The 16,282-nt window shown below is 40.1% G+C and overlaps 1 protein-coding gene across 2 annotated transcripts in view; it reads left to right on the top strand.

Annotated features, from left to right (window-relative positions):
- LOC131255466 (calmodulin-binding protein 60 D-like) overlaps positions 1 to 16,282 on the top strand; it is an 86,779-nt gene that overhangs the window by 39,926 nt on the left and 30,571 nt on the right. For both annotated transcript variants that reach the window (XM_058256194.1, XM_058256193.1), the window contains exons 3-6: positions 11,010 to 11,068; positions 11,214 to 11,707; positions 14,830 to 14,984; positions 15,360 to 15,563. In XM_058256194.1, coding sequence (XP_058112177.1) covers positions 11,010 to 11,068; positions 11,214 to 11,707; positions 14,830 to 14,984; positions 15,360 to 15,563 — 912 coding nt within the window. The remainder of the gene's footprint in view (positions 1 to 11,009; positions 11,069 to 11,213; positions 11,708 to 14,829; positions 14,985 to 15,359; positions 15,564 to 16,282) is intronic.

Raw genomic sequence — 16,282 nt, 5'->3', positions numbered from 1 at the left:
ATGAGTTGCGCGACCGAATAGAAGATAGAATCCAAGAAGGGAGATGAAGGGGAAATGGTTTGAGTTAATGAGAAGAAAACTATAGCGTGGCAACGCAACTAGGGTGAGTTGTGCGACCACGCAATCTTGGTAGAAGGTTGGTCCACCCACGCAACTTGGTTAAGTTGTGCGGAATTAGGGCATCACATTTACGGATGCCTGAGCATACCCCCTTCACCCTCTCATTTGAGTACTTTTTGAGAGTTCAGAGCTTCCTCAGAGATCTTATTTGAAAGGTATAAAGGAAAACTCATCAACAACTCCTTCCTGGGAGTTATGCACTAACCTTAGTCAGTGTATCCCAGGGTTGGAAGAAATCAGAGAAGAATTGAAGCAGAAGGAAGACTCCAGATGAGTTACATGACCACGCAACTCAGTAGTCTTGCGCGGCCCTACAACTGCTCTATAGTAACATTCGAATGGAAAAGCTTAATTGCATTTACAAACTTATAATGATTTTATTCCTATTTTGGAGCATGTAGGGAGGGTTTTAAATTGGACAACTCTTCTGTCATTTCGATGGATGCTCTACAGGAGCCGAGTGTTGCCGAAATTACTATCTTTAATTGTCATTTGTTATTGTACAATTGGTTGTATCCTGTTTTAGAATCAAGGGAAATGTAAGGAATGAAATAAGAACTCATATTAATAAAAATCTTTGACGATGAGCATTCTTCCATTTGATCTTTCCTTGTTATGTTAAAATATAGATATTCCAATTACCGAACTAAAAAAAAAAATAATTTATTTTCCTAACAGTATGTGTTTTATCCATTCCGTCCATCCATTTTGGATAAATATTTTAGGGCATGATCCAAAAAATGACGCTGAACCAAGTCTCAGGCTGTAACGCCCCAGTTCCCGAAACTCGAGTATACGACTCATTTTCCAAAACCCGAGTGTTAACCTTTAAAGATAGCCAAATTTTAGGTTTTTTCCTTTTCTTTTCAGAGTGAGCAGTTTAGCAGAAGAGAAACAAATCAAACTTAAAGGAAATTTGCATACACATTCAGGATATACGAGCGGCTGCCTATAGGGCTTATACAAACCAATGTCTCAATACTTACAATTAGAAAATGAAATAATTTTAGCGTATGAAACAAAATAAATTGCAACTAGTCTTGAGTTGCAAGATCACGCAACTTCTCTTGGCAGACGCAGCCATGCATCCCTGATAATTGTACCCTGCTCCTCATCAATCTGGACATGAATATCATTTAAATCACCTTCACTACTTGTATAGATATATATTCGATGAATGAGTGGTCAGCTCAGTGTGAATTCCCCTCAAGATTATGATAACTGAAGAATTTGGAGAATTCTTCTTGAGTTTTTCTATATTGCTTTAATCCAAAGTTGGGTTTAAATAACCACTATACAAGTCTATACAAGGAAGCCTATTTAGAGCTTCTCTATACATAATATATTACAACTAATGATAACCCATGACAACTCATATACATAATGTTCTCACACCCCCCCTCAAACTAATGTGGGATAATGAACCAACATCAATTTGCCACAGAGAAACCTATGACGGGATGAGGTCATAGTTTTGGTAAATAAATCAGTAAGTTGTAGCTTTGATGTCACATGAGGAAGAGAAATGATTCCAGCTGTGTATTTTTCTCTCACAAAGTAGCAGTCAACTTCAATGTGTTTAGTGAGCTGGTGAAATACTAGATTGGAAGCCAGTTGAAGAGCACCAAGGTTGTCAGCATATAATGGAGTTGGCAAAGACAAATAAATCCCAAAATCTGTTAACAATCCCCGGAACCAAGTAATTTCACTACATGCCTTTGCCATTGTACCGTATTCGACTTCTGTGCTGAATCTAAATACCGTGGTTTGCTTCTTACACTTCTAGCTAACCAATGATTGTCCCAAGAAAACACAATAGCCAGTGGTGGATCGTCGTGAAATAGGACAACTTGCCCAGTCTGTGTCAGAGTAAGCAGATAAAGGGCTAGGGTTGGCTCTATCAGCACCCAACAGCCGCTACTCTTTATCATTGACGGCTAGGATGAAGTGGCTGCACTTCTCATTTTTTTTTTGCATGGGAACAATCCATCATGTGGGATGGATTCCTATCATCATGGCCCACTAGACGAGTGCCTGAGATTGGGAAATGGGGCCCACATCATCATGGTGGGTTTCTCGGCTAAATGGAGGAGTTGTTGCTCATGGCATGTTTTTATCCACGGCCAAAACTGATGACCCAAACCATCTGGATGGACCGGATGGGTGCACTAACTTCTTTGGGGCCCACTAATCCCATCAAAATCGCAATGCCCTACATCTCGAGAGATCTCTTCTACCGCGGCTATTTTCTCGCGCCAATAGATTTTTGTGGAAAGTTGGTTGCCCTAACGGCCAAGGTAACAACTTCCTTAGCTTGAACGTTCGAGATTAATCGAACAAAACTCCATCAATCGTTGGAATCACGCCAGCTCGCGCACCCAAAGTGGAAGGCATCTTTCCTCCTTTTACAAACAATGGAAAAACTTTCCTTCCGTGACGCCGAATAAAGGGCTGAGATTGTCGCTGCATAGAGGGTCGAAATCATAGGGAGGCGATCATACGCGGATAGCCAGCGTGGAGGAAGTTCCCATCCCTCTCTCGGAAATTAACCGCACGTATCCTTGGCTTGGGCTGGGTTCGTGTGCATGCACATGAATCTCATCAATCGAGGACGGGCAGGGTTTGGTTAAACCTCCCGTCCGATCATGATGGACGGCTTGGATTAATGAGCATTGATGGTGGGCCATAGATCAATGAAGATGAACGATGTTCGTTCGTCCGTTGTGGCAGGAAATTTTGAAAGGAGGTAGAGTCCCTACCCTTTTCGCGTTTTGTGGGTCAACTAGGTTTGACTGAGTTGCTCCGATTGGTGCAACGCATGTGTACGCCTACTGGCTACACACAACAAATGTGGGCCCATCACGACGAGATTTCGAATCTACACCATCCATCCACTTATGAGGTCCCATCTCGGGCCTCTGATTAGAGCTGAGGCAAATACATGGTCTAGGTGGGCCACACTAGGTGATTTGGGTCCTATTTACGGATTTCCATCAATCTAATGGTCGGATCATCTTGAATTTGAACATCAACGGTTAAAAGGGTCCTAAGGATCCTAAGGAATGTTCGAGTGTAATATAGGGGTTGATCTAAAACTTAGGGGGTTAAATTAGGGAAATCAAGTGTTGGGGTGATCGACGAAACATTGTAGATCTCTTTGTTCAGACTCCTAAATCTAAGATGAACGATTTGATGGTCGAGCTTGCAATTAAACAGGTTCCTAATCTGAACTAGTGATTGGTCTTATAACTGTATGGTTGGATTTGTACGAATTTGATTAGATTGTTAATGACCATGATATAAGCTGAACAAATAGTGGACTGCGTGATCTAATGCCCACGATAGACACTATGCGGTTCAATTGCCTAACAGGGTGGTTGAAATCCTAAATTATGTTTCTCTGATGACTTGAAGATCTATCTTGAAGATCAATGGATGGATGGCTTAATATATGGATGGGGGCTGCTTTTAACGGTTGGATTTAGACAGGAAAGAATGTGAATGTCCAAATCAATTAGGTTGGTATTTATACTAAGGTCACACAGTAACACCCGAGTATTGAACAGTATGGGGTATTACACAAGCAGTGTTCAAAATATCGATATCGCGTTATGTATTGCACCCTTGGGATGTGGATATGTATCAGTTATAGCATGGGATTTATTGGCTGTCTCGCGTAATGTATCGCTATTGTTGGATACATGGGGAAACATTGGGAAATTGGTCGAATTTTTCAACAAAACTTCTGTGATTGTTAAAAAAGACATCAATACACACTTATAAGTCAAAACATTACAAAAAAAAAAAAAACAAGTGCACATAATGGGATTTCTTTGTATGGGGTCCTAATCTATGCATTGTCTATCTAAATTGATATAAGTATATTCAAGTCTATTCATGTAATTTATAAATGTAAGAAGACATGTGGAAACACAAGCAATACATTTAAAAGCAAAAGAAGAATCACCAGATCAAGAAAGCATCATAATTGATTATGAATACATATCTGTGCGGTGAAGATCTAATGATCGTGACACCATGGTCATAGGAATCTAGTACACAATTATGATGTTTACCTTTATGGGCTCTATTGAGCATTTGTATTTGTTTTTTCCATGATTTTCAAATATTATAAGAATATGTAAATATCGTATTAGCGTATATTCAAAATTTTTGTTTGTGAAACAAGATTTACTCAATAAGTTGGATAAGTATGTACATGTTTTGGATTTTGATTCTAGATTGAGAGTCTATTCATCCAGTTTGGTCACGGTGGTATGAGGAAGCCATTACAGATCATGGGATGTTATGTCTAGGAAGATGGTGGCTTAATTCACCACAATCTCTGTTATAGAGATAGTTGAGTCCTGGATGATCACTTCAGATTCATGTGCAAGAGACTGGGTTTATTATCTAAACCTGAGATATCTGTCACCCCTGTGGGATCGAGAATGACATGGTGGATGTGGGACATTGTGACTCACTTGTGCTACTCGAGTGTGTGGATCCGACATTCCATGTGTACCATGTTTGGAAATTTCATTGTTCCTCTCTTTTTTATTTTTTATTTTTTTATTTATACCAAATCTACATGTTAGACAGACTGAAATATACCTTGTATAGCTAGCATAGCTTATATAGTTGGTTTTCCATAGGTAGATGATTCTGATTTTATTTCTTTCCTTGTATAGATACTGTAATCTCTATATATTCAACCTTTTTGGGTTGTCTCAAATACACAAAAGCTTTCAGCTCCTCTCGGTTTACATGGTATCAGAGCCTCACTAATCCAAATCCGGCACTACCTGTCAGATCCAACCACCCCTGCGTCGTCCGGCCACCCCTGTTGCGTCGTCCGATCATCCCTCTGCTCGTCCAGTGCTATCTGTTGCTCGTCCTGCGTCCCCTGTTGAAGATTCGACCACCCCTGCGTCGTCTGACCGCCCTCTGTTGAAGATCCGACCACCCCTGCGTCGTCCGACCGTCCCCTATTGAAGATCCGACCACCCCTGCGCGTTCGACCGTCCCCTGTTGACTATCCGACCACCCCTGCGTCGTCCGACCGTCCCCTGTTGACGATCCGACCACCTCTGCTCGTCCAGCGTCGCCCGGTCACTCGTTCTCTTCGAGTTCCAGCAACCTCATCCAGATCTGTTGCTCCCATCCAGATCTATTGACAATTTGTTGCTGTTGCTCCCATCCAGATCTGTTGCTGTTGCTGCTGCGTCGCCAAATCTACATTTTCCAGATCCAGATACTGCTACCCATTGCCATCCAGAGGTCCTATTGCTGCTGCTGTTCCTATTCCGCCAAGATCCAGAGGTCCTATTGCTGTTGCTGTTGCCATCCAGATACTGCTACCTGTTGCTGTTCCTATTCCGCCAAGATCCAGATACTGCTACCCGTTGGATATCTCCTGCTGTACGGTACACCTAAAATATTCTTCTGCTGCAACTCTTTGCATGCTTTATATTAATTCCGATCAATGAACAAGAACTCATCACGTACAGAGGCCCCAAGGTGTAGTTTTGATGGTACCAACTATTCACTATGGGCCATCCATTTTCAGAATTTCCTGAAGGGTCGTGGTTTGTGGGGACTAATTAATGGATCTGTTACTATTCCCACTTCCACGGATGCCGATAAATTGGCTGATTGGGAAATGAACAATGGACGGATTATTACCTGGATTCTCGATTCAGTCGATCGGTCCATTGCTGTTGGCCTCACACCTCATCGCACGGCTAAGGCAATGTGGGACCATCTTCAGACAATTTATCAACAAAGTAATGCGGCCCGGTCATATCGTCTGGAACAGGATCTCGTTAATCTTACTCAGGGTGACGACAGTATTCAATCATTTTATTCTAAAATTGTCACAATTTGGACTGAGATGGCTTTGATGGATCCAATATTTCCTAATGACTTTAGGATTTTCCAAACTATGCGCGAGAGTGCGCAAGTTCGTCAATTTCTTATGAAACTGCGTCCGGAATTCGAGCATTGTCGAGCTGCTCTCTTGAACCGTAGCCCCTACTCCTTCATTGAATTCGGTTATTAATGATCTATTGGCTGAGGAACAACAACTGAAAGTTCTATCACTTCCTTCCTCGACTCCGGGATCATCTGATATGGTGCTTGCTGTGTCCACCACTACACCAACACGTGGCTCCTTTCCTTTAACCTGTCGCGGCTGCAATAAGGTGGGTCATGTTGTCGCTCAATGCAAAGAATGGTGCGCTTATTGTCAACGAACTGGTCATGGTATTCAAGACTGTCATACACGTGCATATGCATCTTCTTCCGTCCGTGGACGTGGTGGTCGTGGTCGTGGCCGTGGTCGTGCTCTTTCTGCTACTGCTGCCACTATTTCTTCCGAGCCGACTGTTACTGATTCTACATCTACTGTTTCTGCTGAAGGTCTTTTATCTCCGTTGACTCCTGCGATGCTCCAGCAAATCGTTCAGGCCCTTTCTGCGGCCGGTATGTCAGGTATATCCCCATCTTCTACATGGTTCTTCGATTCGAGTGCTTCCAATCATATAACCGGTGCTGTATCCCATCTTCGTGACATTCGTCCCTACACCGGCAATCAGGCTATTTCTACTGCGGATGGCACTATACTACATATTCAGTCTGTTGGATCATTGACTTTCTCTCCTTCTGCTCATCGCCAGTTCACCCTTCGTGATGTGTTTCACGTCCCTAACCTCTCCTCCAATTTAATTTCAGTTGGTCAACTCACATCAAATAACTGCTTAGTCATATTTCTTCCCAACTGTTGTTTTGTGCAGGATCTGGTGACGGGGAAGGTACTTGGGAGGGGTAGGCGGCATGGTCGTCTGTACGTGCTGGATTTTGATCCATCTGTCACTCCGGCTCGTTGTTTCTTTTCTCCTTCTTCATCAGATATTTCTTCGGCAAATAAATTGTGGAAACTATGGCACTTTCGCCTGGGTCATCCACATTCCGATCGGTTACTTCAGTTAATTTCGTCTGGCATGTTAGGGAATATTTCTCTTAATAAAAATGATTTGGATTATTCTTGTTTTTCCTGTTGTCTTTCAAAAAGTAAGTGTGTTCCATTTTCCCTAAGTACTACAAAATTATCTTCTATGTTTGAACTTGTGCATACGGATGTCTGGGGTCCTTCACCAATTATGTCTCTCTCTGGGTTACGATACTATGTTATATTCATTGATGATTTCACACGTTACACTTGGATTTACTTTCTGCAATCGAAGTCACAGGTTTTTGAAAAATTCAAGTTATTTCACTCTATGGTGAAGACTCAATTTCGGGTTTCAGTTCAAACTCTCCGCTCTGACTCAGTGGAGGAATATCTCTCAATTGATTTTCGTACATTTCTTCAAGGGCATGGAATTATTTATCAAACCACCTGTTCTGATACTCCACAACAGAACGGGGTGGCTGAAAGAAAAAATCGTCATATTGTTGAAACTGCCAACACCCTGATGACAGCTATGAGTGTTCCTCGTTCTTTCTGGGCTAAAGCAATGTTACATTCCGTCTACTTGATTAACCGGATGCCAACCAAAGTTCTGAACAGTAAATCTCCTTACTCTGTTCTCACTGGCTTACCTCTTGAATATTCCACATTTCGTGTTCTTGGTTGTATCTGTTATGTTCACTTGGCTTCACGTGAACGTAACAAACTATCTCCAAAATCAGTCAAATGTATGTACTTGGGATTTGGGGAAACTCAAAAGGGTTTTCGATGTTATGATCCGGTTTCTCGTCGTGTTCGGGTTTCACGACATGTTGTTTTTCTTGAGCACATTGCTATTCATTCATCTCTTCCTCCTCCGCACACTCCAAACTCTCCTGGTCTAACTGCCTTTCCAGAAATTCCGTTTGCCTCAAGTACTCTCCCTCGTCCGTTGCAGGTTTACTCACGTCGACCACGTACAGATCCACCACCTATTACTCAACCCGAACCTACTGTACCCGTTGCTGATCCCGAACTTACCTCGATCCGACGTTCCGCTCGTGAACATCGAGCGCCTGATCGGTTGATATGCTCTATGTCTGCCATGAATGCTACTCTGGATACCGTTTCTATCCCTACTTCATACTCTCAGGCAACAACTCATGATTGTTGAAAGAAGGCTATGGCAGAAGAACTTGCAGCATTGGAAGATAATCATACATGGGACATTGTCACTCGACCTGCTGACCAACAGCTAATTGGTAGCAAATGGATTTATTCAGTCAAACTCAAGTCTGATGGATCATTGGATCGATACAAGGCTCGACTTGTTGCTCAGGGATACAAACAGGAATACGGAATTGATTATGATGAGACTTTCGCTCCCGTGGCCAAGATGAAAACTGTTCGTACCCTTCTGGCTATATCTTCTGTTCGCTTATGGCCACTCGCTTAGATGGATGTGAAAAATGCCTTTCTTCATGGAGATCTTCAAGAAACCGTGTATTTGAAACCTCCTCCTGGCTCCTTAATCCCTGACAACAAGGTATGTCGCCTAAAGAAAGCCCTGTACGGCCTCAAACAGACACCTCGGGCATGGTTCCAACGCTTTCACGATGTTGTTACGGGTGCTGGCTTTACTCAAAGTGGTCATGACCCATCCTTGTTTTTGCGCATCACTGCTCACGGAATTGTCATTGTTCTGGTCTATGTTGACGACCTCCTACTGACTGGTAGCGATACTGCTGGCATCTCGGCTTTAAAGGAAGTTCTGCAATCCTCCTTCAAGATGAAAGACCTCGGCCATCTCACATACTTTCTTGGGCTTTAAATTTCACGTTTTAAACGTGGGATCCTGGTCAGCCAACGTAAATATGCTAAGGATCTTCTCGCTTTGGCATCATTGACAGATCAGAAAACAGTTCAGACTCCTTTAGAACTTAACATTCATTATGGCCGCGACGATGGTGATCTACTTGCACAGCCCGACTTATACCGTCGTTTGGTTGGGAGTCTGGTATACTTAACTATGACTCGCCCTGATATTGCCTATGTTGTCCAAGTCGTCAGTCAGTTTGTATCTGCTCCTCGGACTCTTCATATGACTGCGGTGTTTCGCATCATACGGTACCTACGTGGAACTCTAGATCGATCACTGTTCTTCTCCTCCACGGCGACTCTGGACCTTCGTGCTTATTCGGATGCTGATTGGGCTGGTTGCGCTCTCACACGAAGATCTACCACTGGCTACTGTGTTTTTCTCGGCACTTCTCTCATCTCTTGGAAGTGTAAGAAGCAGGCCACTGTTTCCAAATCAAGCACAGAAGCCGAGAATCGAGCGATGTCTGCTGTGTGTAGTGAGCTTGTTTGGTTACGTGGACTTCTTTCTGACTTGGGCATTCCTGTGCAGAATCCTACTCCACTCCATGTTGATAATCTCAGTGCCATTCAAATTGCCTCTAACCCGGTTTTTCATGAACGGACGAAGCATATTGAAGTTGACTGTCACTTTATCCGTAAGAAATTTCAGTCTGAGCTCATTTCTCTACCACATGTTGCATCCCATGATCAGATTGCAGACATTTTCACCAAGTCCCTAACTTCTGCACGTCACTCATTTCTCGTTGGCAAACTATTACTTGTCGATGACCCGCATTAGTTTGAGGGGGGATGTTAGACAGACTGAAATATACCTTGTATAGCTAGCATACCTTATATAGTTGGTTTTCCATAGGTAGATGATTCTGATTTTATTTCTTTCCTTGTATAGATACTGTAATCTCTATATATTCAACCTTTTTGGGTTGTCTCAAATACACAAAAGCTTTCAGCTCCTCTCGGTTTACACTACACTCATCTCCACTTTCCTTTATTGGACAGATCTCTAGTCCTGCTCTAAGTAGTGCTTTCTCAAAATCCTAGGCAGAGGAATCCCTCTCATATTTATGAAAGAGAGAAAAGGAAAGAATAGAGGAAAAGATAGAAAATAAATAAAAACAAGAGAGAAAAAGTGCCATTTTCTCTACTCAATCTTGTCCATTGATCAATTTTGACCTTCCCCTTTGATTACATCCACGCTGTAGATCACTGCACTGCTTCATGGTTTCGGCTTTGCATGTGGTCTAATTATCTTATCATTGTTGTGGCAGTTAGATCCAAAAGCTTCCGTGGTTTGCACAATGCCTCTTATCTCTTAATGTGTGATGGTATTTCGATATGGAAACAATTGGATGAAGCTAGGAACTAAATTATTTGCTCACTAGACATGTTATGCTAAGAAGCTTATCTCTCACATGAAATGTTTAACTAAATATCTACGTTACTATTGAAGTCTTTTTAATTGCAAAGAAGGATGCAGTAGAAGAAATATTTGAGAAAAAGGTGGATGCAGTAAAGTACAAGAGAATCATCTTAGGCTCCTCAATTACAGTGATGTTGACAGCATAAGGAAGGAAGAGAAAATTAAAAATCAAAATTCTTCCTCCCAAGAGATGAAAGAAGCAATATATAAGAAGTATGTGACAAGTCATCCCAAATACCAATGCAACAAGAACATTAAATACCAGGCAGCATTCTTCTCTTCGGTCAGTAGGGGAATTATTTATTTACAACTGTTCATAAAATTAATTTATCTGATACTCTGGCTTCACCATTGAATTTGTATCATTTTCAGTACATGGCTAGATGCAGAAGTCGAAAATCTTGCTATAAACTAGATGTTTGTTTTATTGCATGGAAAGTTGATGATTTCCCATGTACGTGCTTGTTCCTTATGGTTTCATGCAAAAGCATCTTTCTTTACTTTGAGTCTGTACTAGTAGCAAACAATGGTCTATGACTCTATACAGAGTAAAGGCAAAAAAAGGTAAAAAAGGAAGTACATAGCAAACATCCTCAAATTCATAGATCATTGATTTTTTTCTTTTTTTCTTTTTTTCAGGTAAAGGAAGTAGAAAAGTTGAACATGCAAGTGAAGGAATTAAAAAAGAAATTTGATAGGTGAGGACTAATGCTTGTTGGTGAAAATTAATATTCTGTAAGAAGCCAATGGAAAGAACCCTTGTTCATGCTTTAAAAAGTATGAGATAATAGTTATGGTCGATAACTGTTTTTTCTTTTTTCTTTTTTCCTTTCTTTCTTGCAGGCTTCATGGGAGGCAGATGCGTAAGTCGGCCTCAAGAACGTTACAACTCAAGTTTAGAAACAACATCTCTCTTCCAATCTTCACTTTGACAGAAATTGAAGGAAAGGACCCTTCTGCCTTAACTATAGCTTTAGTTTATGCCATGACTGGGCAAGTTGTTAACTCAGGTCCCGAATCCTCGATGAAGGTGGAAATAGTAATTCTTGAAGGAAATTTTAAAGGCGATGAAGACAACAACTGGACATTTGAGCATTTTAGCAATAATATTGTAAGAGAAGGAAAAGACAATCTGACACTTCTTACTGGGGATGTGTTTCTGACTCTGAATGAGGGAATTGGTGTAGCAAGCAAGCTGAAAATTACAGATAATTCAAGCAGGACAAAGAAACGTAAATTCAGGTTAGCTGCAAGAGTTCCAGGTGGTTATTTTAATGGAATGAGAGTGAAAGAAGCAATCACTGAACCTTTCGCAGTCAAGGAGCGTCGTGGAAAATGTGAGTATATTTTATTTGTGTTAATCTTTATCACTGTTTTCTTTTATAGAAAGGTGGGGAGCACACCACTGGAAATTTATGAAAGAAACAGAGCGAGTGCAGTAAGGAGGGACCAAACCAAACTACTCAGCAAATCAACCAACTAAAATACATGGAAGACCAAGATGATCAGAGAAGAAAGCTAACTTTGATTCATGAGGAAGATTATGAATATAAATGTAGATTAATATAGAAGAGAAACTAGGAAGAAAAGGAGCAAGAAAAAAATGTTTTATACAAGAAGAATGAGAAGAGTAGAAAACTATAAAACAGGGCAACCCCCCCTCCCTTCTCAATTTAAGTGGAAAAACCAAAAATACCCAAAGTACCCGTAAACATTAAGAAATAAGAGTAAACACATAAATAAAAGGTCAAATACTAAGTAACAATTCCCATAAAGCCAGAGCATAGATGTATCTCGTTAATTCCAAGCCCGGAATTTACGTGAGTAGACTAACTGCAACTGAGAGCCTTGGTGAACACATTAGCAAGTTGTTCTTAAAACTGAATATATAGCATACAGTTTTCTCCACTGGAGATCTTCTCACGTATAAAGTAACAGCCGACTTCAATATGCTTGGTTCTCTTCTGATAGATTGGATTGATTGCAGTATGAGAGGTCGCTTGATAATCATAAAATAATTGCATTAGTAGGTTCACTGCAAAACCCATTTCCTGCAATAACTTTGTAGTAAATCATGTAGAAAAGGGAGAAAAGAGAAGATATGAGAGAAATAAAGAAGAAAAGGGGAGATGACAACAATAGCCTCACGCGCCCCCCTTCTCTCTAGTCTATTAGGTTATTGCTTCACTAAAAGATGTACAATGACAAGTATACCCCTCTCACTTTTTGGCCCATGGGCCTAAGACCAAACCCAAACACATTTTTTGGCCTAGAACAAAACCCAAGCATATGAGAACCAAGAATGATCCACACATCCACACAAGTGACACGTGTGGACCCAAGAAAGGCCATCAACCCTCCCCCTTAAGCTAGAGCATATATATTGGTAATGTCGCTAAGTACAAGAATAACCACGAAATACAGACTTCACAACTTTTGGTTCAAATTTATTGAAAACATGGTCAAACTACGGCATGAAGCACACAAAACTGAATACGTGAGGAGTAATTGAAATAAAATAAATTGACTTTGAGAATATAGACCAAAAATTGAAAACTTTCCGCCTAGGAGTAATGAAGGCATCCAGTTTATCAAATAACATGGAGTTAGAACTACATCACTTCAAAAAAAAAAAAAAAAAAAATCGGAACATTTGTATTAAACAATAATTCGCCAATGACCTCAAGTAAATGATGATTTTTATGCTCTGCTACTCCATTCTATTGTAGTGTGTGGGCACATGAAGTTTGGTGAATGTTTTTGAGTTGATTTATAATCAGATATAAATGTTGTATCGACATTCATAAGACATTGTCACATTTACATAAGAGAGACAAGAGCATATAGTGAAAGGCTTTAATTATTTTCTGGGTTCTTATTACATTCTAAGTCATGATATATCATAAGCCCTTCATTATACTACATAAAGTAAACATTGATTTTAAGACAATTGAAGCGACAAAATATTTTATTTAAAATAGAGAGTTATTAATTAATGCAAATGCATATGCATGTTGATGCATGATACATGCAATGTAAGGGAGAGCGTAGCTCCTCAGACTAGGGCATAACTCTATCATCAGTGGATTCAGTCTCCATGCCCTATCACTGGATTTGGAGGGCTTTGCACCATCTAAAAGGGAATGGCCTCTGCGACCTCTCTCTCTCTCTCTCATATAGTGTCCATGATACAATCAGTACAGGATGCAACCATCAAAGCATGACTGATTCGAGAGACCACCTTGATCCTCTCCTCAAGCTCTATCCATTGATGTCCCAGTTGACAAAATACAGTAGACATTCATATGTCCCATTGATGAATGGTGAAGATGAAACAAACCAATAACATATAATACATGAATGATTTAGCTGACTGGTTCACCTGGATGCTAATTACGTCATCTTCCATGAAATAGAAAATTACAAGGACTTATATAAACAAAGAAACTATTTAAACACCCAAATCTTTACAAGCCTTTAATTTCTCAAACCTAGAAAAATTAAAATAATAATAAACTCCACCAGTTATTGATTGCATCCATTGACCATTCCATCCATTCATCATCTCACATAATCGTAATCATGATAGAAAAAATCCACCCCTTAAAATTATTACATATGCCCAAATTAGCCCATGATGCAATTTTGATGGACGGTGATACAGAAAATTGAATCTAGCGGATCCAATCATACAAAACCCTGATCTAGCCGAATTTGAAATTCATGTTTCTTAGAACATGCTCGTCAAATTACAAGTCAATTTAGGAAAAATTATCATCTTTCCAATATATATATATATATATATATATATATATATATATATATATATATATATATATATATTTACACGGTCCAAATCAATTCAGGAAAAACGGATTCAAATGTATGAGGTCAAGAAACTAGATACCAAAGATTGTGCCTCTAATACGGTTCTTTATGGCATTTTAAAAAGACATAAACATAAGCATGATTTTTGTAATTATTCTCTTGACCTGAATAAGGACCAACCCAATGTGTATATCTTGAATTTCTAGAAGGGAACAAAAAACGAATGGTTCATATCATATATTTCAGAACGGTGCAGCAAAGGACGAGATTGCTGATGTCAATCTTCTTCGAATTGAAGAAGTCGCTCTACAATCTATCCTCAATGAAGAAAGAATGCTTGGACAAATCCAGATCCCGCTAAAGGACTGGAATCTGGATCCAAGGGTTGGGATCCACCCAAGAGATGGACCTCACTTTTACAAACTAAAACCATGAGTATTTATGAGTATCCTCATGTCAAGTATATCATATAATTCCTCCGTATCAAAGTGGTCAATCTTGTATCAACTATGGGCTTGTTCTTCATAAATTCTTCTTTTTAATGTGCATAACTTGTAAATCCAATATCCTCAAGTAGAAGACATCTAACAGTTGGAAGCTATAAAACCAAATTCTTGGTTTCTCTTTGCAGCATACATGAAGAAGCATCCCCCATCGTTGGACGATGAAGTATGGCGCTTGGAGAAAATTGGTAAAGAGCTTAGCAAGCGTCTAAGCACTGAGAACGTCAATACTGTAAAGGACTTTCTGTTAATGCTACCTGCAGATACTCCAAGGCTTCGAAAAGTATGACCTCATGTCACCTTCATTGTAATTCACACCATCTGATTATGGATATACACATACAGACATACACATATGTGTGTCTACACATGTGCATGTGTGTCTGTATCAAAGTTCTGATCCATTCATCAGGTGATACCCACTGAGTTGGTCCACTTATTAAGTGGGCAGCTGTGTACAAAATAAAATGGATTACTAAACCAATATTTTTTAGCCATCTGTTAGTTCCATACGTTATGGCCCACCTGATGAACTGATAAGCCTGATTATTGGTCATGGACATCTCCACAATGTGGCTTGCTGATGTATGGATTAGATGTTCCATATAGGCACATGCATGGGACAAGGAAACCTCATTGTTTAGGAAAACATGTGCAGATCTTAGGCCCTGGAATGAATGACAAGAGGTGGGATATTATAAAGAACCATGCAGAACAATGTGAACCCGGTAGCGAAATGTGGGTCTACTACTCCAAGGATGAACAGGGAAAGGGAGTTGTCTTCAACATTGTGGGAACAGTGTTAGCGTTCCACCTCAATGGGCAATTCATTCCCATCAACAGCCTTTCAGAAATTCAAAAGGTACGACATTCTTCTTTCCCTTTCTCTTTCATGGAGTTTCTTTTCCATACTCAAGTGATTACTTATGATAACCAGAACCTTCAAGTTGCATGGGACAATATGGGTATGGACGTGGGATCATATGGCTCAACCTTACCTGAATATTTTATATTCAAGAACATATAGAGATCCATCGAAAAGCAAGAAAGTACGAAATCAGCAAGTATTTCCATTTCTTGTGCTTAGATCCCTAAAAATAATTAATAATGGTTTTTGTTGGGATCATTCAAGCAAAAGAGGTATTTTTCTTCTTTTTTATTTCTTTATTTTCATAAAAGCTAGCTTCCAAATTTTAGAGAAATAGATTCCTTACCAGCATCAGTTTTAAAGACTCCCTCCCTCTCTCTGCAAATGTTTTTTTTTTTTTTTTTCCTCGAAAATCCATAGAATAGCTTTCCTAGTACCAAATCACAATAAGCATAATTCCACCTCCTTAGTTTATAGAGAGCTAAGACTAAGAGTTGGGACGGTGGCCTAAATTACACTTGAAAATGTGTGGTTCTGTATTGAGGTTATAAATAAACACACACACACACACACACACACACACACACACACACACAAATCCAGCCCATCCATTGTGTGTGTCCCACTTGGATGAGAGGTCACAACAAGTTCGGTTGCATCCAAATTCATGTGGGCTCCACCAAGTGCTTATATATGTTTTAGGCATGTCTTCA

Source organism: Magnolia sinica, chromosome 9, assembly GCF_029962835.1.
Source record: "Magnolia sinica isolate HGM2019 chromosome 9, MsV1, whole genome shotgun sequence".
NCBI classification, from domain to species: Eukaryota; Viridiplantae; Streptophyta; class Magnoliopsida; order Magnoliales; family Magnoliaceae; genus Magnolia; species Magnolia sinica.
The sequence above is the reverse complement of the archived record's forward strand: the minus strand, read 5'-3'. Positions and strand labels throughout refer to the sequence as shown.